Consider the following 24,685-nt stretch of genomic DNA (forward strand, 5'->3'; position numbering starts at 1 on the left):
ATGCTATTTAAAGTGGAAATAAACCCTAATAATTTACCAACAATATATTGAATGGCACACCAATCATACAACATTCCACTGACATTTTAAGAGTTGGTGTCGTTGGATATTGACATCAACGTGGCTCAGAACCCAGCTACCAAACAATCACTGTTCACCTACTACTAAAAATTGTAGCCGTGACAGCTAATTTTTCCAAGCTAAAGTAAAATCAATGCCACCATGCATTGAGAGAAACTATTAAAACGACTCCTGGGAACGGATATTTAGGATTTTGCTAAAAACTCATATGCTACAAACAAAAACGGGTTGTTTGGACAAGTAGTGTCCCATACAACTAAAATTGTTGAGGAATCGGAAAAGTTAGTCTGTGCTTACCCTTCTCACATCGGGTTCCATGCCAGCCACTAGCACAAGAGCATCCATAGGGATCCGGTAGGCAGAACCGCAGACCCTTGCAGTCCAGCTCTGAGCTGCAAGACTCTTGGCAGTTTCGGCCAAACATTCCTTCTCTGCAGGCTTAAAATGGAAGAAATATACACATTTTTTTCAACTACTAGGAGATTCATATAGTGGGTGCATATTTGGACATCTGCAATACTTGTCAGAGGTTCTCAGATATCAAACTTTTGAGTTTAAATTTTGAGTTGTACTTTTAACTCTAGTTGAGGCATATTTAAAAGATATTTGAAGCAGCAGAACATTTTGAAGCTTTGGACATGCCTGCTATAGAATAAGATTGCAGTCTTGGAAGAATCAGTGGGGAAATGTCTAAGAAAAGTAACACAGCTGGCAATCTCACTCAACTAGCACTGCAGTCAATTTTAATTCAATTGGCATTAACATATACCTAAAAATCTTTATAAATAAATGAGTGAATCTTTCTAACAAGAATTGTTGGCTTATTACTAATTATCGGTTATATTTTTCTCGATCTGACCTCACGGTTTTTGGCCCGATAGACATACTAAAATATTAAATCATCCGACCATACTTGTTAAAAAAATTCAAGAGTTCAAGTATGATCTTGTGTGTGTATAATAATGCTAATTGACTGCTGTGCTAGTTGATTGAGATTGACAGCTGTGGAAAAAGCCTGCAAGGGAGTCTTAAAAATGTGTTAGTTTTTGGATTGTTTAAAATGTAAGAAATGGACTGTAATGAGTTCATTTTCATGGCTGTTTAAGCCTTGGCTTTCAATGCGGTGTGGCTTGTACAAAGATAAATTTGAGATTAATTCTCAAATTTGCACATGCAGCATTTAATCCAGTGCGCTATGTAGTCCACAAATTTCAGTATACTGCATTCCTAAAATGTTCTCCCATAACTCCATGTCTAATGCTGTGTGCAACTGCAGCACCTTCATGAGTGCATACCTGTTTCACATCGCGTTCCCATGAATCCAGGAGGGCAGATACAGTCGCCATCAACGTCATGACACACTCCGCCATTGAGACATTCTGGGCAGTCCTTGCCACAGGAAGGACCCCATTTCTTATTCGGACAAGCTAGAAAATAGATTTTAGATGTTAAATTGCAATGCCTTTTCACCAAAGATACCAAAACACTAGCATTGTGAAACAGTTTTAAAGTGCAATGTTCTGGTTCTAAGTGCAACGCCCCAGGTTTTAAGACCAATATCAACCGTTAAAGTGCAATATCCCGATTGTGTATAGTTTTTACTTCAGATATTCTTGAACTTGGTTTTAAAATAGTTGTAGAAGTATTTTATTTTCGGCCTGTGAAATGTTTTTACAATGTATAGTTCACTTGATTTACACTTTGACTTCACTTCCGAAATATTGTGCAAACGGAAGGTATTTTAGTTTAGACTTTGTTACAGTTTTACAAATTTGTACAATATCCGGGTTCTAAGGGCAATATCCCCGTTTTGTCTAGTTTTCACTTTTAGATGTGAGTACTTTATTTATATTAGAAGTTAATACTTAATATTTTTCTATTTAAACAATAAATATAAAACTATGTAGGGGGTCTGAGTGGTTAGCGCGTCTGCGGCGCAGTTCCGAGGTCAAAGGAGCAAATCCAGCTACCAGCTACCAGCCACCCTGTACAGAGTTTGCATGTTCTGCCAGTGCCAGTGTGGGTTTCCTCCAGGCACTCCGGTTTCCTCCCACATTCAAAAAATCATGCATGTCAGGTTAATTGGCCGGTCCGAATTGTCCCTAGGTGTGAATGAGCGAGTGAGTTGTCTGTCCCTTTGTGCCCTGCGACTGGCTGGCAACCAGTTCAGGGTGTCCCCTGCCCACTCCCTGAAGATAGCTGGGATGGGCTCCAGCACCCCTGTGGCCTTACTGAGGATAAATAGTGCAGATGATGGATGGATATAAAACTATGTATTAATCTTTATCATGCATCCTTTGCCAACTGCAGTGCAACCGTAAATTCACTGTAGCAATGCAATGATTCTGATTGTTATTCTGATTCTTACATTTGCATCTTCTTTGATCAAAAATGAAAAGTGTTTCCTCTTTGTCCACGTGCCTTCTATTCTGACCTAAAACATCTAAACTCTTGCATCACAGTTGGCTGCTTTTATAATCGTGATGAGATGTGTTTCGAATTGAATGATGACGTAAATACATGTAGGAATTGAGAAATAACAAGAAACTGAAATCTTTAAGCGGAACAGATGGTAGGTGGAGATGTCTGACTCATGTCTCCTGAGGGTGATAAAGCAGTACACAGTATGTGGACACACAGTACCCCGCAGTGATTTTACACCTTATTCACTGTACGCAAAATGAACTTTGCTCCATGTTTTGCTCATTCTCAAAGGTTTTAACTGGAGCAAAGGGATATATATTAACTACCTTCATGAGAACAAGCGGTTGGGACATGAATAAATGAATGAATGAATGAATATCCCAAACTTCACATAGCATGTTGGGCAAGTTACTAAAGATGAGTAATGACTTACCTGCCTGAAAAGTAAATACTTTAGAACTCCTTTGGGAATACATTTTTGGGGATTTTGTCTTCTTGCCCTTGATAACTGATTGTTTTCTCCTCAAGTCTTTGTGTGGTTAATATGAGTACTTTGTTTTGCTCCTCTTTTCTACAGCCTAAATTGGACAGTTTTGCAAAAGACGGTGTTTTTTCAAGCTTCCTGGAAAGTGTTAAATAGATACAATGAGTTTTACATGGACAATTGGTATTTTGGAAAGAGGTAATATGTTTATTTTAGTAACTACCTTCTAGGTATTTGAGCTACTGTTCAAACACTGATAATCCCAGCTCTCAATGGACAGTAAAGCCATGTTCTGGAAGAGAGAAATGTCTAATTTGTCAATTAATAATTTTACTTAATCTGTGTCATTGTGCATGCTACCTTAAAGTTTATGTTTCTTCTCTTAGACAAAAATAATATTTTAAGATTGCCAGGTTGACCCAGAAACTACATTCAGGCATAAAATTGGGTCAGGTGTTAAAAAGGGTAGGAGGGTGTAGAGGACATATGTTCCCGTACACTGTATTACCCCACAAAATATTGAGCTCTGTCGAGCCACACTGTGTTTCAATGATCTGCAGGAGCCACTACACACACATACACATTGGGGATATTGCACAAAATCAAGATAAGGAATTAAGCCCGGATATCTTTCTTATTTCAGATGAATCTAGCCTCAGGTCAGTTGGTATTACAGTCCTTGATGTAGGAAGCTAAATACTGCAATCATCAATGTTAGCTATTAGCATTCTTCTGGTTTGTTTGCTTTCTAATTTTTGGTATCATGGCGCATGGTCTCCAGGTGACCACATTCCCCCATGATTGGCGAGAAACGCAGGAGTTTGGTTTCATTCATCCGTATCTTCCAAGGGCGGGGACCATCACTTTTAACGTAACAGTTGCAGGGGTCCAACAGGCAACTACATCGTGCGGATTACACTAATTTGAAATCAAACTCACCACCTTAAACGCCTGAATCTCTGTGAACTCGTTCAATGCCCCCTCCCACTCAAAACATTTTCCCACAGATTTACACAATTCAAGTAGGTACCCCTGTTTGACTGCAAAACAGCGATTCATGCAGAGAGGCGAGAACTTTTTGTGCCTGTACATTGAGCATATTTTCCCATTTTATTGCTATTACGAATATAAGCGGAGTGTAAAATTCAAATCTGTCTGTAATTAAGTGTATCGATAAATCTGTTGCCGGAAGTGAGGAAATTCATTATTGTGGATATGTATGATGGGAATAGAACAAACCTCGGACAATAAGTCTCATCCACGCCCCCTGAAGAGGACTGTCACCCACATAGCTGGCACTGTAGATTCCTTGATTTGCCAAAGCTGCGTTCTCCACTGACAACACCGCTGTGCGGTTGACCATGTCGTTCCAGTGAGTCATATAATAGTAATTTCCTACACAGAGTACAGTACATGATTATTTATGGAGACTTCAATGTTTCCTGCAAAAGGATGTTTTTTTTCTCAGTGAATGTGTAAGAAAAAAAGCTGGCATACCATTGTACTTCCAGGTCACGTCCCTCTTTTGGGAGCTCAGGAGCACCATGCTGAGGTGAACTGTTTCCCCTTTGTTAGCCGTCATTGTTAGGTGAGTTGGGACAAAATTAGCTGTCAATTACACAAACATGTTATATATCACAAATGGGACAAAGAAAATCAAACTTCAAATTATTAATAATGACGGAAAACTCTTCATACTGTGAAGGTTATGTTGGCAAGCGATGAGACTAAAATCACTATGAGCTATTTTGTTGTCGTGAATGCTAGCGGCCAGCGCAACGAGCCTTGAGTATATCTGGCGTGGAGCTGAAGTGATTTTTTAATGTAAGGACCGTGCTAATATTTTCTGTATCGTTCCAATATGCTAACCTGTAGCAAAAGCATTAGGCATGGCGCAAATAGGGCAGAATCTCAAATACAGTTCACAGTAATGGTGTTGCGCCAACGTGTCGGCTGTACGTCTCTATGGAATCCTGCATATGGAAGCTCATTTAACAATCTATGTTCATTGTTGAGCTACTTTATGATTGAAACCCTCAGAAAACATTCTGAAATGGTAGGTTTGTGTTTGTGTAATATTTTATTTGGGGGGCATTAATTTAAATGGTTGGCCTTTTTAACGGTGGATACAATCCCCTAAAGCTCTTTGCTCTTTTATAGTAAAAAGATTGAATTACAGTTAAATTACGCATGTTTTTGTTTATCTAACTTGCCTGATTTCAACCTATAATTTTCAAGAAAAGCTTTTTTTTTTTTTTAAATAACTCATCCTCCCTGGCACCATGTCCTCGCTGTCGCCTGCCTATTTCCCAACGTCAGCTGGGATGGGAACCTGTAAATGAGGATAGGCAGCTGGGAAACTGATGGATAACTGTCCTTTTAAGGGACAGAGATTTTCTTGTGAGACGGTAAAGCCCCAACATGCGATATTTGACCAATAAATGGCACTGTATTGACTACTGCGAACGGAAACCAATGTAAAGAGCACAGTGTAGCAGTAAGTCACGAGACCAGACCAGAAATTAATACAAACTTCTCAAACTATAATTTTTCAAATCAAAACTGTTTTTTTTTACTGAATGAAAGTTTTTTTTTGTAGCACAAGCGGGCACAGAATAATACACACTGCCCCTTTGAAATAATTTATAATATATTTTCCGGGATGATTCATTTTGAAGACAACATGTCTTAGCTTTGTCATCCTGAGCTGTGACATCATCGGAAGAACACCAGCACCTAAGCCAGTCGCCATAATGTTGTACACGTTAATTAATAAAAGAGGTTACGAGGGTTTTGAGTAAAAATGTTGGTAGTTTTTCAAAAGAATGCCTAGACGTTGTGTTGCAGGTGGATGCCGTAATACAAAAGAATTGTAGTACAAAAAAGTCGAAGCAGCCAAAATGAGGCTAACTGGCCCCCCCAAAATTTATGGAGAGCCGCTAACAAAGGGCTAACCGGGACCGAATAATGAAAGGCGGCCGCGGCCTCTGCGTTAACGCTAAGCTGGCCGACAAAAAAACTAGGAACCAACAACGAAAAGCAGTAACGGCTATGGCAATAAATGTAAAGCGAGGAATAAACCAAGGGACAGGTAAAACTGGCGCTAAAGCAGGCTAGCACAATACAAAAACATGCAGTTAACAGCCAGGCTAACTGGGAACTAGCATCAAAAAAGGGCAACAGCTACGGCAGTAAATGTATAGCCCGCCAGGTATTAACCAAGGAACACAGAAAAACCTGTGCCCCAAGTTTGCCAGCTAAACAACACCATGTGGACTGCCAACAAACAACAATCAGCAGCAAACAAAACAGGAAAGCCCTCAGTCGCTTTGACCCGAACAGGGAGCTAGCCAGACAATATTATACAAACCGCACCTCATGCAGCAAAAAAACACAAACCAAAAGCCACAATCACTTACCACCTGGCAGAAATAAGCGGTATACAATCACTTTGTTTTAGAGCTCACTTCATATGGTGTGTTAATGGAATTTCCCTTTTTGAAAGTGGTGTCTTACTTCAATGGCGTCACAGCTCTAGAGCAAACAAGCCAGCTCGGTCAACTTTGGGGCAAAATTCCTCGAGTCGCCTGGCGCAAGGAATATTTTGCAAAGCATTTGTGTAATTGTGGGGAGGAACACAACACATTTGTCTATTCTAAAAAGAAAAATCTGTTTTGAAATACGTTTAAGAAAACATCGTAAGACTTTTTTCCTTGAATACATTTAAAATACATCAACACAAGTATTGGCCCCTTAGAACTTTTTGTCATATTGTCACATTTCAGGCTTCAAACATAAAGCAAAAAACAAAGTAAATATTTTCTAAGAATTAACACCATGAAGGTACCATCGGGAAGTGAACCAAATTATTTAAACGATTTGTATGATATTTACAACGAAAAAAATGAAAAGCAGGTGGAGCAAAATGCTGTTCCCCTGTTCTCTCATCTGAGCCAACTAACTGCAGAAGTTCCCTAATGACTTTTGAATGATGCAACGTCGCCTTAAAAGACTAACAATAATAAGCATAGTATCAGTTTGAATGCACCTACTCTGTGATGGGCTCAGAGGCCTGTGAAATGAGATAATGGAGAAAGACAGCATTAAGAATACCAAAGAACACACCAAGCAGGTCCCAGACAAAGTTGAGGAAATGTTAAAAGCAGAAAGGGGATACAAAATTTCGCAACATTTACACATCTCCTGGATTATCAACATTGAGAGAGCATAAAACACTGCAAACCTACCAAGACCTGGCTGTCCCTCTTAACTTTTGGCCCAAACCAGGAGAAAACTAAACAATCATGATCACATTGGATGACCTGCAATCTGTGCCTGGGACAACTATTAGTCATACTCTGCATAAATCTGCCCTTTATGGAATAGTGGCAAAAAGAAAACAATTTCTGAAGGCATACCGTAAATAGTTTGTTTTGACATCTTAAAGAAGGCACATGGGAGACACAAATAACATGTGGAACAAGGTGCTCCAGTCGGATGAGAGCAAAATTGAACTCTTTGGGCTGAAGCTAAGCGTTACATTTGGCATAAGAGTAGCACTGAACATCACACTGAAAACACCATCTCCACTGGCAAACATAGTGGTGGCAGTATCATGCTTTGGGGTTGCTTTTCTTCATCAGGGACTAGGAAGATTCTTTGAATTGATGGGAAGATGGATGGAGGCAAATACAGGGTGATTCTAGCAAAAAATCTGTTGAAGTCTACAAGAGACCTGAGAATGGGGTGCGTGTTCACCTTGCAACAGGATTACGACCCTAAACATAATGCAAAACGGAAGGAACTTGAGCTTTTTTTAAGGACCAAAGAGCAAAAAGATCTGTTTCAAGAAATCTTAAAGGACGTACCCAAAAAGACTTGCTGCTGTGATCGCAGCAAAACGAGGCTGTACGAAGTATGAACTATAAGGGGGTCAATATCTTTGCAACACCTACTTTTCAATTTTTCATTTGTAGCTCAGTATAAATTGTTGAATAAATTCAGTTTCCTTTTACGATTGTGTCTCACATGTAGTAGATTCATAAAAAATATTTTGAGTCCTCTATATGGCAATATGTCAAAAAGTTTTGGGAGGACCATTACTTTTGCAAGGCACTGTACAAGCATATTTCTACAATTTTAAATATTAAACACATTTAAAGAGACATTGTGCATTATTTAGCACCTCCAAAAAACTGAGTTAATCAAAGAAAAACAATACTGATTTTAACAACAAGCACAATGACAGGAAATATGAGCTCACCTCTTCCAAAATTGTTGATCATTGTGACTGTTTCAAGCGGGGGAACTTCTTGAGCTGATTCACAGTAAAATATCCCAACGTTATCCAAATCTCTAAACTCTCTGGCCACCACTTTCTTGTTCCTTGGCTTATGTAGTTTGAAGTTTGGCATCCTTGGGAAGATGAGGATTTTGTTGTCTCTCTTAATCTCCAGGTCAGCATGGCCGGGGCTGCGCTCCCCGTTTATACAAGAGATAGAGAAGCGGTTCACTTGGGTGACCTCTGCTGTGGATATCATTGTTAGGTCCATCACAGCATCTGTAAGACAAGAGCTTGTAGTCAGAGAATTCCACTGATTTACTGAAAAGTATGTTCGATTTTTGATATCAGTATGCAAGTTTGTGGTTTTGACTAGTATTCCTCTGTGTTGGAAAATATTTGGACTATTATGCACTGTTTACATCATTGTCAATAACGCCCAATAACATTGCTGGTCTTTGATTTCCATACCCTTAAGGGCGGATTTGATTTTTGTAATCAAAGAGATTTAACACAAAGTGAGGGCTCAAAGGGGGGCTTTTAGAACAGGTTGGAATTTCTTATCTAAGGTTTGAGCACTCTCCCTTGTTCTCCTTGCAAGTTCAAAATCCTTTGATGTATTCACCCTTTTTTTTTAAATAACTTTTTATTTCTTACACACATTTTGACAGAGGTTTGATTCCTCCATCATACAGCAACACAAACACAAAATATATACAATTGACCCATAAATAACAACAACAACAAAAAAACAATACAAAATAATAAAACAAATAAAATAAAAAGTGAGGTGTTTCGACATCAAGTAAAAATTGTGTGATAAGCTTCCATCTTTTCTCAAATTGATCTAGTTTCAGTTGAAGTCTTGCAGTGATTTTTTCCATAATGTACATTTGCTTTAACTTTTCTCTCCATTGTTTTATGTCAGGAGGTTGTGGTTTCTACTTAGCTATAAACTTATTAGCCAGTTTTCAAGCGTTACCTTAGAAATAAGTTTCCTATTCATTCTCACAATCTTTTATCTTATTTTTCTCTCTTATTATGTGTTTATCCCGTTCATGATGATGATATTTCGTTTTTGATATTGGACACATGCAAAGAAGAGTAAGTGTCTATTTGTTATTTTGACTATGATTCCTCACTGTTGTTCGTTATTTTGTCTATTAGGCACAGTTTTAATCAATATCAATAATGGCCAATAATGTAGCTGTTCTTGAATCACACACCCTTTGGGGAGGATCTGATTTTACCAGGGGGGATACTGGACTGTACAAAAAAGCATTTAAAAAAATATATTTAAACATGGTTTTTGTACAGTCCAGTCCGTTCTAATTACACGTTTAAACTTCCTTGATGTCGTCTCTCCTTATTTTGAGTTTCTACAAAACTACAAACGTATCATTTGCAGACAGGAAAGTAGTGTAATCCGAAATAGTTCAACAGGTCAAGAATTCCAGAATAGAGTTGTCTCTCTTTGTACTCTGAATTTTTTGTATTGTCTTCCCCTGTTCTTTATGCAATTGAAAAAGGGTTTTATGAACTATAAACTTATCATTTACAGAAAGGAAAGTACTGTAATCTGAAAAAGTTTAACTGGTCGACAATTCGAAAATAGAGTTTATTTCCTGGAACACTTACTTCGTTGTACTGTCCTCTCCTGTTCTCCTTGCAAGTTTAAAATCAATATTGTGTTCTCTTCTTCTTTTGAGTTTCTACTGAACTATAAACTTATCATTTACTGTGATAGTGATTAGTTCCATTGCTTCAAATATATAGAATGGAATTATCTCTCCTGGTTCAGTAACTTTTAATGTTTTAACTTGTATAACTGTGCTTTTACTGTATTTTTGTTGTTTTTGTACAGAAAAGTATGCTGATTTTAATATAAAAATTGTTTTCCTGGTCATAAAAAAATAGTATTGGTAAAAAAAGTAGCCAAAGCTCATGGGCACCTCGTACCCCCTAAGAACACCTGAGTAATCAATCAACAGCTTCTGAAAATAGCCCACCAGTAATGGGTCAATGCAATTTTCTAGTAAATTTGATACCTAACTGACATGACATTTTAGTGGTTCATCTAATGCCTGATAAATTGGTTGGTTGGTTGGTTGATTGTCGTAGGGTTGTGGGGGTACCATTTTCCTAAACAGGTAATTATATAATAATAACATATGTTGTTATTCTAGAAATGTATATCAAAATGGTAGCTTTTTGCGCCAATCAGTGACAAAAAGTAGATCTCAGCTTTAATAAAGGTTGCTGACCCCTGATGTATACTGAATGTAAGTGGGTGTACATGTATAAATGTTAACATATAAAGTACCTTTTCTCAATACTGATTGTATCCCTACTCATATAACATGCAGAATATTTAATGTGACTCTTGCATTGGACTCCTGTTTTGTAAGTGTACACTGATTGAGAACCTGTGTCTTAAGATTTTTTTTTTATAAATCTAAATCTATAAAAATCTGTGTATTTTTACTGACCTATCCCCAGGAATGATAATGATAAAACAATCCTAAAACAATATGGGTCTATCCAACATTCCTTTAAATCTGAGAATCACAGAACAATGCCAGGAAACATGGATGAGCTCTTTTTTCTCTCAAGAGGGTTCAAATTTTGCTTCAGGTTTCTCGTGATTTAAACAAAACAGCCATCCACCTTCTACTTTCTGAATCATGTATTTTCACTATATTTTACTTCTAATTTTAGATAAATAATAGTAATAATGAATAAAATTATTAAGAAAAATGCAAGGAGTCATGGACAAGCTTTTTTTCTCTCTCGAGTTCAAATTTAGCTCATGTTTTGAATAAAATGTCCATCCATCTACTTTCTTAACCACTTATCTTCAATATAATGTATTTATTCCTAATGTCAGCTCCAAAATTCCATGTATCAACAATAACATCAGCAATCCATAGATGGTAAGACTAAGATCAGTTTGACTGTATTATATTTTACCTGAAAGATCCAAGATACCCAAGAACCATAGGCACAAGATCTTCATACTTCAAGAGATCCTCTTTGACGACAGGTGAGTGTAAATACAAGTCAGCGCAACTTTTACCTATCCAGAAGAGCTCTCAGTTATAGAGGCCATGCGTCGGCTGCAACAGATGCGCCCTTATGCGCATTGCACGGCAAAATATTTCCAAAAGGATAATATCTCCAAAAAGTTCTTCGAAAGAATTTTGGAGCCAAGCTCTTGTAGTGATTGAAAGCAGACAGCAGATTCAACTGGCAGGGTTGCGACGTTTTCACTGGGTGGGAAAGGAAGGAAAAGCGTCACAGACTGCAGAGCAGACAGCCGCTCGCACTACAATCCACAATCCACACGACTCCCCTTTCTCATGGGAACGAAATTAGGAGTTTAAACTTATACATGTTTTATTATCTTTATTAAGTTGAGTGATGCTTTTGAAAAGGACAGTGTATGTTATTATAAACCTTTATATGACTTGACTAGATGTCGCTGCATTGTACAGTGCAATCAAAAAGGAGTACCGTATTTTCCGCACTATAAGGCGCACCTAAAAGCCTTTTTTTTTTTTTTAAGCTGACCATGTGCCTTATAATACAGTGCGCCTTATATATGGATCAATATTAAGTCGCAAAGTCTTGCAACTAAGGCAAGCAGCCGTCGACTAGATTTTCCCCTGAAGGCGAAGTAGTCAGCGCTGTATGCTGGGATTTATATACCGGCGTTTCATTTCCTTACCAATGTGTCAATCATCATTTTACTCAGTCACTATTGGCTAAAGTTATTCGGAGGTAAAGGGGGCGGATCGTTTTTATCATTTACAGGCTCGCAAAGGCTAAAGGGGCGAAACAAAGCCTGCAATTGGCCGAAAAAGATGAATGTGAATCACACGTTGGGTTGCAGTACGGCATAGAGAAAAAAACAATTTTTACTATTCTGTATTTGTAAATATTTTACTCTCCTGGATTTACTACACTCACGGTTGTAAGAAGACCATGGTTACGTATCATTATTGAACGTGATGGCTGCAAGAGAACTTAGGTGAGCTATGTGGCTTTATATCTTCCCGGTATCTTTTTTTGGAACGATCTTGATGTTTCTGTGATGAGTCTAGTTTTAAACTAAATTCAATTCAAAGTGTCTATTGTCATATGCACAGTAAAGAACCCCGTTTCCCTGCACAATAAAATTCTTACTTTGCTGTCCACACAGTTGCCAGCAAAAAATAAAATGGAAACTAAAAAATGTTTGGCATTTCTTGAATCCCAAGACTTTAACCTTCCGAATGATATTTGGAACGATGCATTTGAGTGATTGGTGACATCGTACAGACACTGTTTCCGTACATGTCTGAGACACGTATTTGCTTCTTTGCAGGCTTTCGGAATGTTAAGGGGGTAATAAGTTTGACTGAACTATCTGACTGTTTTGTCGACATTGCCATTGTAGCGCCTTATAATCCGGTGCGCTTTATGTATGGAAAATATAGGACCAAAAACTATTTTTTGGGGGTGCGCCCTATAACCCAGTGCGCCTTATAGTGCGGAAAATACGGTACCTGAACGCAATCGAGTGCGGTTTATAGTTGTACTTATCGAGTAATTTCCCATCGAGCAGAATTGGTCTGTGAAAATGAGATTATTGAAATCACCAGGGTTCATGCAGGTGCTTGAGATCTTTCAAAATTCCTGAATTAAAAAAGAATACAAACTCCCGCGACCCAAAGTGACCAAATGGCACCATACGTGAGCCACAGATTTTAAGTGATTGGGATAACTGGCTGCATCAGGAGTTGGCATCTCATGCCTATCATTTGGGATATATTTGCATTCGATGAGGCTAGGGAGTGGGATGTGGACCGTACCATCTAAAGCCTCGTTTACTTAACCAGTCACTCTTCCACTAATGGTTTCTTGAACACCAGAGCATGTGTGCATTGAGTACGGAGAACTAGGACCTGAACCTGTGTGTCTCTGAGACCTTTGACGTGGTGGTCTGCATTTATATAGCCTGTTTGTGTACTGTTACCCAATGCTAAATCTATTCCTTCCTGGTTGTCCTGGAAAGGGGATTACCACTTCTGAGGCTCCTTTTCAAGGTTTCTTTTATCCTCACGCTGAGGTTTTGAGTTTTTTTGATGATTCGAGTTTTTCCTCGACGGTCAAGCGGCGGTGTAATTCTAATCCTGTGCAGTCCTTTGAGACATCTTGTGAGTAAGGGCTATACAAATAAATGTGACTTGACCTGATGACCTCCCAACCTCCCAGAGAGCTTCACAATGTGCTTCACACACTCACATACCGATAGCATCGTCAGCCATGCAAGGCAATTACGTGCTTATTGGGGGCATTAGGGATTCAGTGTCTTACCCAAGGACATTTCGACATATAACACGGAGGAGTCGGGAATCTAACCTGCGACCTCTTGATCCCAGAAGCGCTATAGCTCCTGAGCTACTGCCACCATGAGGCTATACAAATAAACATGACTTGACTTGACACCCTATGTCTTAAATGTTTAGCCTTTTACAAGCTTTTTGTTATTTTCGGTTATCTATAGCAGCAAGATGGCAAACCTCACAAACACAGTGCAGCACCTACAGTATTGACTAACAGCTATGTAGAATTAAAACAAAGATAATTTATGTAAACAACATGATTTATTTAGACAATGATCATGACAATTGATTATTTTTTAATGACATAACATATACGGTATAAATGGTTTAGAATGAAATCACATCCGCTTATTGTAATCGGCTGACGTTACATCTTATTCCTGCTGCAGGTTTATTCTTTGCACAGATACTGAAAACAAGCTTGAGATTTATTCCAGCTGGTGTCTTGTTTTGCCAAACGTAACATCTTTATTCATTCACTTCAATGAGTCTTGTCGCGTTTGAGTCCAGACTCCCCTTGCTCCAACTGTAAGGGAAAAAAATGAACAATATGATTGTTTTGTCTACTGTGGTTTTGTCTCTGATTATTTAAAAAAAAAAAACTTGAATCTTTCACTCGCAGATGCCTTTTCTCATTTACTGGGCGACAAATGAGAGACTGATTTTGTGTTTGCGTTACATTTCCTTGCCCGTTGAGACAATTGACTATGAGTTGACTCCACTTGTTATTGTTTAAGATATCCTGTTTTCCATTTCAGGGGCACACTTAGATGTTTCCACACTTAAAAGATATAAGCATCTTGAGATGGATTTCACAAACTAAGGATAAAATAGGGAAAATATTAGTCTTTTCCCTCAAGTTGTGATCTTTTGTACGTCAATAATGATATAACACAATAAGTGATGAATGTCAAAAAGTCTTATCACGGCTTTGTAGCCAAAACTAAACTAGCATCACGGTCACGGTTCAGGGATGGCAAAGGAAGACAAAACTCTGGACAGCTTTCGCCACTGTTGACTGTTCCTGGCCTGCGTTTGGGTCGTGGCAAAGTTGGCGCCAATCCATCCATTAAGTTTGTCGGCCCAGTTCTTTTTCTATCTTCCTCTCCTCCTGTCACTTTGGACTGTGCCCTGGAGAATGATCTTGGCCAGTTCTAAAGATCTTGAAATGTGACCATACCACTGCGGTTTTTGTCTGCACAGTCGACAACAGTTCTTCGTAGGGTCCAATCTCAGTAGCCTAGATGGTAGTGTGCCCGCTTTGAGACTGGGAGGTCGCTGGTTCGCGCCTCGACCGAGACATACCTAATTGGTATAATGGCGGCGCCCTCTGGCTGCGGCTGCATCGACTCGCTACAACGAGTCAGGTGTATCGACATTTCGTTCTGTGTACATTGTTACAAAGAATGACAATACAAAGGAAATTATTATTATTATTATTATGTGCCCTCTGATGGTGTTCTGCACTGTTTGGTCTGTCACATGGGCTGTGTAGCTGATGCCTAGAAGTTTCTTGTAGCATTGCATCTACATGGCCAGAATTTTCCTTTCCAGTTTTGCTGTGAGAGTATATGTCTCGCAAGCGTAGAGGGACATTAAAACAACCAGTGCGACTGTTGTCTGAGGTATGCTGTCCATTATTTCTGGTTCTGCCCCATCTTCTCATTGAAGAAATCCAACATATTTAAATTTGGTAACAGGTTCAAGCTCTTGGTGGTTGATAGTGGTGTTTGGACTGATACAATCAGGGTTGTTGGTCATTAATTTCGTTTGTTTTTCTGTGCTGATTTACATCCCACACAAGGTTGACGATTTGCCCAAGCGATTGACCAGATCTCCGAGTTCCTGTCTTCTCCAACCAATCCAGCAATATCATCAGCGGAATGGAGGTTAGTGATGACATGTGCCTCAGAGCTAACTGAAGAAGAGCATATGTTCAGTAATGCATTGCTGTTGCATTCTGGTGTTGTCTAGAGGAAGCCAAAATAAAAGAAGCTAAAGCTCTGTCAGCACCTTTGACTTTACATGAGTGCAGCAATACTATTTGCCAATGTTTTGTATTTCCAAGAGGTTACTCTTGTTCAGTTTGACATACAATATGAGTCATACAACAGTTTTTCAAAAACCTCATATTGCAATGAAGTAAGTGCATGGCAAAGTTGTGTGTTTGAGGCCTAAATGTTGTTACTCATATTAAGTTTTATAGATTTTATTAAATGACTTGCGCAAATGTTATCTGAAATGTACTAAACATTTCGATATGGCTTCAATCCCTCCAGCAAGCCAGCCATACACTATTCCAGGCATCCATACAGGCAGTTGTTTATTTATTGGTTGGTTCTGTTTTTGATCTACGGTAGTTTTCTATGTCCCTGCAGAAATACCACAAAACAAGCTTGCTTATCTTGTTGATAAAAGCCAGGATTCAAACAACTGAAGCTGTAATGCTTGAACCTGTCCAAGCCATTCGAGTAATCAACTATAACAACGAGCCCGACCAATATGCTATGATAAAACACTATTTCTTTCTTTCTTTCTTGGTTGGTTGCTTTCTGTCTTTCTTTCTTTTCCTGTCCTGGGATTGTTTTTCTCACATTTTCAATGTAAAAAGCATATAATAATGTTGTTAATGGATTGTAAGATTATACAAGCATTACGACTTTAAAATTTAATCCAATTGTGTTTATATTTTTTTTGCCACTGCAGACTTTATTTTCAAAGTATTGAGCAATGACAGATATTTGACATTGTTATACAATATTATATTATTATTATATTGCAGTTACTTTTACTTTCTTGACCTTTTTACTGAATCATTTGATTACTAAAAGTATTTTAAATTTTATAGCGTTAAAGCTTATTTTACATTATATTTTGTACCTGTTTTGCACTTATATTTTTTTTAAATACGTATTGTGCAATGGAAGGCAGGTATTTTAGTTGACATGTTTACATAGCTATGTTTGTATTTTAGTGACATTGCTGCCTTTTTTCAATATTTATATTTATTTTATATGGCTAAAGTTTAAATTGACATTACTCAATAAAAGTTGAAAAATCTTAGTGCCCGAAATATTTTTGTTGTGTTTATTTGAATTTTAAGCTAACACAAGGAGGACCAATAATTCAGTGATCATTGCATTTTTAAACAAAAAGTATGGGTATTGGATCGGTATAAATACATACTAACCTGTACTTATTTGGATTGGTTCGCTACCAAAGTCCAGTGTCGCCCACCCCTTCCATCCATTTTAGCTGTGTTCCTGTGTCCTACACCACCGCCACCCTCGCCCACAGCCTTGTCACAAACCCACCTTGACAATTGCAATTCTCTCCACTGCAGTTTACCTCTATAGTCCTTCCATGAACTACAACTGGTCCAGAACTCTGCTGCTCAAATGATCACCATACCCCCTCTTGCCACCACATCACCCCTGACCAAAGAATCACCTACAAAATCCCAAATCTTTTTTTTTCCTGAAAGGCCATCCATAACCTTGCCCTTTCCCTACCTTCTGACGTCCTTCACATTGACACACCATCCCGCACCCTCAGATCATCTTCCTCCCTCGATCTCACTGTAGCCCCTGCCCGTCTCAGCTCCATGGGGAGCAGAGCTTTCAGCCATTCTGCCCCCAGCTCTGGAACTCAATATCTTCGAATCAGGACTCAAAACCCATTTGTTCCGACTTGCCTTACTATAATAATCCGCCTCGCATGACCCCGTCCTCTCTATTTAACTGTACTTTGTTTTATTTTTAAATTATTGCCTTTTTGTTTTTCTAGTTTTATTGCTGTTATATATTCTGTGTCCTGTAAGGCGTTTTGAAATATAATGTGTTATTATCATTATCATCATTATTATTTTCAAACACTACTTTCAAAGTAGCTCACACATTGTCAAGTACATTTACAAAAGTGTTGTGCTCGGTTTTCGTCAGGGTTTCTGAGATTTTGTTGTAGTTTTGGTGGGGGAGGTGGTGACAGCAGTCGCTTGGAGGGAGACTAACAACACAAGCAAAGGGGTCTGTGTGACTTGTGAGAAAGTTTGTATTAAATTCCCATTTCCCCTCATTGTGTGGTGGACTGGCAGGGCTCCACACGCACGGATCATGGAGGGTCCAAAGAGTCTATAGGCAAATTGTCTCGCATAAATTCAGGACCCTTGAATTGACTCTATGCTTTTGTTGGAGCTCTGCCCATGCTTTTTGAAATGCCCTGAAAGACCACAACCTTAAATCGGATTTGCCCAAAAGATAAAGGCTTTAATATTTTGATAAGTCACTTGTTTTTAATTTAGACTTTTTTCATGTCAACTTAAAGGCTCGGCAAAATTATCTGCACTTATTCTCAGCATGACCGAGGGTGCTGGATCCCATTCCATCTAGCTTCAGGCAGTGGGCAGGGGGACACTCTCAACTCGTGCTCAGCACAATTATTTTAGCAAAATATATCTCTTATTGTTTTTAAAAAGGAACCAGGAGTTTATTTATGTATAACAGGGCATGTCTGGTAGGGGTGGGTGATACTATCAATTTTTGCATTGATCTGATCCAAGTAAATATAGGGTGGTATCGAATGATACGATCCGATACCAATACTTTTTGCTTGGAAATGTGTTGATCGTTGAATAACTAAACCCGTCAAATTATAATCACATTTTAGACACTAAAATGTTATAGCTTTATTTGAATAACTTCAATGCAATCTTTAGCAGTTTAAAAATAGGTAAAAAATATTTATATTACAACAATTTCAGAACAAAGTCAAGAGAGTCAATCCAAAATAGCGTCAATTTAACTAAAATACAGATATAACAATGTCAACATGACATGTAGAATAAATTTAATTGCACAATATATGAAATACATATAATATGAAAGTGCAAATAGTGTAAACTGTAAAGTATACAATGTAAAAAAAACACTTTTAACACATTTTAAAAATTAAATATTCTTAATATTCAACTGATTTAGAACAAAAGTCAAGAGAGTCAAAACTAAAAAAGGAGAAATGTAACATAATACAATTCATGTATAACAACATCATCAAGTAAAATACCTTCCATTGCACAATGTGTTGAAAATAAAGTCAGCAGTGCAGATAAAGTGTTAACACAATTGCATCCAATTTGAAAGTTACAATTTGTGTAAAATTTTGCGTTAACAAGTTTATTATAGCGCTTGTTATAATGGTAAGACAGTATCAATCCCAGGGCAATAGCATCGATCAATCCAATTACTTGCTCAGTGTTGAAAATATCGATATTTACACCGATCCGCTAACCCTTCGTTTTCTCATAGAGATATATCAAGTCCTCTTAAGAGGAGTGGGGATCTGGTGATAGTTTTCAAAATACATTATTTAAACCCCATTCTCTTTTACTTGAAGTGAAAATATTAACTTGAATGCATCAAGGGTTGTTGTTTTTCAAAATACTAATACATTTTGGTAATTTGCGCTTTAGCTTGAGGCTACAGAGCTACAGTGTCTTGAAGAGACAGTGTCTATTTTTGACCACTACATGTGAAACCTCGCAAGTCATCCAGGGTTTTTGGTTGGAAAAGACTGATTCTGTTAAAAACGGACACAGTCCATACAGGTTTTTATGTAAGATATGATATTTTCAGTGTGCAACTGTAGGACACAGTTTTCAAACAACTCCAAGCAGGTCTGTTGAAAGCAGTCCTGCAGCTCAAAACATGTATTATTAAGTTGCTAAAATACAGGATGATCCCAAACACATGAATAACACAACTTTAAGAATATCTTGAAACGGTGCCTGCTGTGCAGGGGACTGTGACGTCTAACAATATTACTGATCGGTAACATCCATTCATTCATTATCTGCACCACTTATCCTCAGTAAGGTCATGGGGGTGGTGGAGCACATCCAAGCGTTCCTCAGACAGTGGGCAGGGGAAACCCTCAACTGGTTGCCAGCTAGTCGCAAGGCACACAGAGACAGACAACTCACTTGCTCACTCACACCTAGGGACAATTTGGACCAGTCAATTAACCTGACTTGCATGTTTTTGGAATGTGGGAGAAAACCACAGTGTCTGGAGGAAACCCACACAAGACTGGGGAGAACATGCAAACTCCGCACATAAACGCTGGTAGCTGGATTTGTTCCCATGACCACGTAACTGTGCCACGGACACGCTAACTACTCATCTGCCGTGCCACTTGACCGCTAACAGAGTCTCTCAAATGGCGCCTCATCTGCTTTGTGCTTTATGCATACAATACGTTCAGTCATGTTAACGTTTTGGCGTATGGCAGACGATGGACTAGGGGGGAGACCGGAACTGGAAGCAGGGGTGCTCAAATAGAGGGGTTGCATTTAATAACAAAAAGGAAGTACAAGTGACAAATCTGGGTTCACAAAACAAGGAAATGTCCAAACCAGAAACAAGGACCAAAACTGAAACTCGAAAATGCATGGAGCAAGGTAACAAAAACAACAGAAACACTTACAAACCTGGCATGGTGATGGAAGTGAAATATGAAAACGACAATGACCAACCAAAGTATGGTGTCCAAGCAGTGGTATTTAAAAGCCTAGGATGATTAGGCACATATCGATGGAGATTAAACACACCGATGCCCAGTTCCAAAGATGGTTGGGGCCCTCTGATGGAAGGAAGCTTAAACCCTCACAAGTCAAGTTACATTTATCACAGAGAGTTTCAAAGGGCTATGCAGTCAATAATTACAACATACCTTGATTTCAAACCGACACAAGAGAAAGGAAAACCCTAAAACCCCAGCATAAGGAAAATCAGGAACCTTCAGTAGGGTAATGCCTTACCGAGATGACCAGGCTGCAATGGATGTTGTAAGGACACCAAGTAGACTAAAAATAGTTAACATTAGCACAGTCCATCACAGTGGACATGCACTTGAAATTTTGCTCAACACGCACGCATGCATGCGTTAAAATTTCGGACCACTCCATGATTTCTAAGTGGGAGAAATAGCAAAATAGCAGAGTGTTCAAATAGGTATTTTCTTTACTGTATTTTAACTAATGTCAGAATTAATACTTTTTTTGATGTTGGGATACAGTAAAGGAATGCTGTACTTAAATAAGATCCTAAGTTTATTTTAGATAACCCATTGAACCGAACCCCTGCAAAGCAATAGATATAAAACAAGATTGTTTTGATTACTAATGGATTGGTTAACTGGTTGGTTACTTTCTTGATAGGGTATGGCTGAGATCATGTGGTTGATTTTCTATGGAACTACAATATACTATAAGTACCAAGGAGGAACAAAAACTATTAGAGAAAATAAAGAAACAGTAGCACTTTTGTAACACGGGAGCACATTTTCTGCTTCTTCCCATTTTGTTATGGGAACATATCCACATGCAGTGTATTGTTATTGTGCGTATTCTATTCTTTGTGTAAAGAAAACATACATCGGAGGAGGGCTAACAGACCCATCACCTGCCACCAACCCCAATCTGCCAGGCTGTCTCCTACAGTGGATATAGACTTGACGAATGGTAATGAAGGTCTTGTGGGTCCATCAGCAGATACAAAATAGACTGACCTTTCTGTCAGACACAAAACAAACTCGCCATGGTGACAGGATGTCTACGGATGTAAATTTCACACCTCGTCTGACCTCACAGGTAGAAGAATGTGTGTGCTGTGGAAAGGATCGGAATCAGGCTAAGCCCAATCATAACACTGTAGTCAAACTTTTTAATCTAAAATGGTGACAGAGCAAATAAGACAGTCAGCAGAATGGGGGGAGAAGAAAGCAAAAGATGTGTAGGGCAGTATGAGTAGTCTATTTCTCACATTTGCAAATGTTTGATTTTTCATAAAAACGACTTGCGTCTGGTATACATATTTAATTCAACAGAGAGAGAGAGAGATAGAGAGAGAGTGTGCGGCAGGGAGATGGATGAGCTATTGTTGCTTTCTCAGGGTGTCCAAAGAACTTGAGCCAGACTCAGGAAGAAGGACTCCTGCTCCGGTCTGATATGTATGTAAAGGAAGTGGAGGCAGTACAGGGGCAGGAGTCACTCCACAGGCAGGAAAAGCCTGTGGAGGTAATGGCAGTTATAGAGGAGCAGGGTGGAGGGTGTCAGCTCCTGTGTAAAACTGAGTGTTTGGACGTAGATCTGCACGCCACTCGGTCGTATTTTCGATCAGAAGTCCAGTATGCATGCTATTGCATACTTTTGTGATTAATGACTATACAAATAAATATGACTTAACCTGCATAGCGGCAGGTAAGCTTTAACCGACTGTATTTACAGTTCAACTAAGCTGTGGACTGAGGAGGAGAGGTGTTAGTGTGGCAAGGAAGGAGCCTCGAAATCAAAGGCTTCAAAATAACAGAGAAAATGAAACCTAATGCTCCCACTGAGCAGATTATTTTTGAGGGGTTGGTACTTATACTAAACAGACAAGTCCAATCAGTAAAAAGTGAAGAATACATGAATTTTTACATCCTATATTCAAAAAAACTTAATACCGCATATTCCCTTTTTTCATTAAGTACAAAAAATGATCAGCATCCTCTCTCCCTCTCTCTTGCTCTCATTCTATCTTTCTCTCTCACTTTCTGGCTCTCTCGCTCTCTTCCTCTCTCTTACAATATTTCTCTTTTGCCTCTTTGTATCAATCACTCTATCCCCTTTTCATTCTCTTTCTTTTACTCTGTATCTGTTTTGTTCACTCTTGTTTTCTCTATTTTTCTCTACTTCTCACCATCTTTCTGTTTTTTTATCTTTATAAATGTCTGTCCTATTTATTTATTTATTTTGTTTCCTTTCTTTCTTTCTTTGCATCTCTCTCTATCTCCGTATTTCTTTATTTTTCTCTCTTGCTGTAGCTCCCTCTTTTTGTATGTCTCTCTCACTCTGTTTTTTTATCTTTATAAATATCTCTCCTATTTATTTATCTATTTCGCTTCCTTTCTTTCTTTCTTTCTTTGCATCCCTCTGTATCTCTGTCTCTTTCTCTCTCTCTCTGTATGTCTATTTTTCTCCCTCCTTCTCTGTCCTCTGTCTCTTTATATCTTTCTCTATCTTTCTCTCTCCCTCTCTCTATCTCTCTCTTTCCCTGTCTGTCTCTCTCTCTCTCTCTCTCTCTCTCTCTCTCTCTCTCTCTCTCTCTTTCTCTCTCTCTCTCTCTCTCTCTCTCTCTCTCTCTCTCTTTTTCCTTCTCTTTCTATGTATGTCTCTTTTTCTCCCTCTCTTTTTTTGTCTTTTCTTTTTCTTTGTATTTTTCTGTTTTCTCTCCCTGTCTCTTGCTCTCACTCTGTCTCTCTGTCTCTTTCTCGTTCACTCAGTCGCTCTCTCTCTTCCTCTCTCTCTCCCTCTCTCTCTCTCTCTCTCTGTCTCTCTCTCTCTCTCTGTCTATTTTTCTCCCTCTTTCTCTGTCACTTGTCCTCAGTCTCTTTTTTGTCTATTCTCTTTCTGAATCTTTCTCTCTCTCTCTCTCTCTCTCTCTCTCTCTCTCTCTCTCTCTCCCTCCTCCTCTTTCTCTTTCCGTGTCTCTGTCCCTATCTCTCTCCCTCTCTCCCTCTCTCCCTCTCTCCCTCTCTCCCTCTCTCCCTCTCTCTTTTTGTCTTTTCTCTTTCTTTGTATTTTTCCGTTTTTTTCTCCCTGTCTCTCACTTGTTCTCTTTCTCTCTCTCCCTCTCTCTCTCTATTGTGAGAAGAATGTGCAAATATGACAAAGCAGCGAACTGATAAATGTTCTCTATATTGTTTACGAATCACTTTAGAAGAAGAAAGAAAACACAAGTGAACCGAGGTTAGTGAAAATAGTCCCTTGATGATATTGTGTGAGTTGTTTGTTTTATGGCTCTTCCTCAAGCCTGCCTTACTATTGTTCTGTACAGTGTGACACGTGTTGGTGTTTCCTCCTTCGCAAAGCTGTCCTATCTTCCTTTCAGAGACAACCGTGGCCTCAGACCCCCATCTATTTTTGAGGATACGTTGAAAACATCCCTAAGTTTGGAAAGCCCCATGTACACTCCTCCACACACCCGCTTCAAAATATTTACAACATGTGATTATTTCTTAATGTAAGTTACGATAGACCCGTACTATGGAATTGTTTGTAAAAACCAAGGCAATGACAAACTTTTTAAACTCTTTTTAAAGAGAAGAAGGAGGAAAAAATATGAAAAATAAACAAAAAAAGCAAGAAAAGAAATGGCATTGGTTTTTGGACCCATCCCATCAAGATGAAGGACAATTATGTCGGCTTCCTTTTATTTGAGCCTCATGTTATGCATACAAATGCATATTTTTCAAAGTAGGACTATTAAAAAAATACATGTTAATATGATAGCTATTGTATCCTTCCGCCCCTAATGAATAAGGTTTTTTACCAATAAGAGAATAATACACGCTGTCCCTTCACGACAAAATAAGCTAGTCCTAGTACTTTATGATGGAGTATTGTAAAGGAAAAGGGAAGAGTGATATAACGAGAGGAACAAGCAAACAGAGAGAATAGGCATGTGTCCAGGAAGTGGCCCTATTGTTTTCACAGTCTCCTAGTTTTTCCTTTCAGGACCCACGCGATGTCTGGACTGTCCCTACAGGCTGTACATCTTGAGTGAACTCTCTGCACAAAATGATAGCTCATCTGTTTTCTTCTCACTTGCCTCACGCAAATACAGGTGCCGCCAATGTTCAAATGTTTACCATACAGGATGTATTTACACTTATCTCTTGGCACTTTAAAGTTCATTTATTGTGGATTCACTCTATCACTGGTTTACACGTCTGGCTGTAATTGAATGTGTTTTCTTTTTCAACTGAAGGAGGGAAAAATGCAGATTTTGACTTATTCGAATTGTTTAATTCTGTCCTTGACAAAACACAAGCATGAAAGAATGCTGCTTAATAACAGTAAGGTTCTGTTTTGTTTACTTGAGCCTAAATCCTGTCACTGATAGCAGTCTACATCCCTGGTGTATACATTTACTTTTAAAATATATGTGGTAAAAAAAAGGAATGATGGTTCTCTATTCCTCAATTCTGGCA

The 24,685-nt window shown here is 38.6% G+C and overlaps 1 protein-coding gene across 1 annotated transcript in view; it reads right to left on the reverse strand.

The window, feature by feature from the left end:
• The window catches only part of tie1 (tyrosine kinase with immunoglobulin-like and EGF-like domains 1), a 45,886-nt gene extending 34,389 nt beyond the window's left edge, over nucleotides 1-11,497 (reverse strand). The window contains exons 1-6 of the mRNA XM_088349207.1: nucleotides 11,241-11,497; nucleotides 8,253-8,549; nucleotides 4,487-4,597; nucleotides 4,229-4,384; nucleotides 1,377-1,508; nucleotides 379-519 (exon numbers count right to left, since the gene is read on the reverse strand). Of these exons, the coding sequence (XP_088205333.1) occupies nucleotides 379-519; nucleotides 1,377-1,508; nucleotides 4,229-4,384; nucleotides 4,487-4,597; nucleotides 8,253-8,549; nucleotides 11,241-11,286 (883 nt within the window). The 5' untranslated portion in view covers nucleotides 11,287-11,497. The remainder of the gene's footprint in view (nucleotides 1-378; nucleotides 520-1,376; nucleotides 1,509-4,228; nucleotides 4,385-4,486; nucleotides 4,598-8,252; nucleotides 8,550-11,240) is intronic.
• Nucleotides 11,498-24,685: the final 13,188 nt, after the last annotated feature.

The sequence above is a fragment of the Urocampus carinirostris genome, chromosome 12, assembly GCF_059441175.1.
Source record: "Urocampus carinirostris isolate Australia breed hairy pipefish chromosome 12, RoL_Ucar_1.0, whole genome shotgun sequence".
In the NCBI taxonomy this organism is placed as follows: domain Eukaryota; kingdom Metazoa; phylum Chordata; class Actinopteri; order Syngnathiformes; family Syngnathidae; genus Urocampus; species Urocampus carinirostris.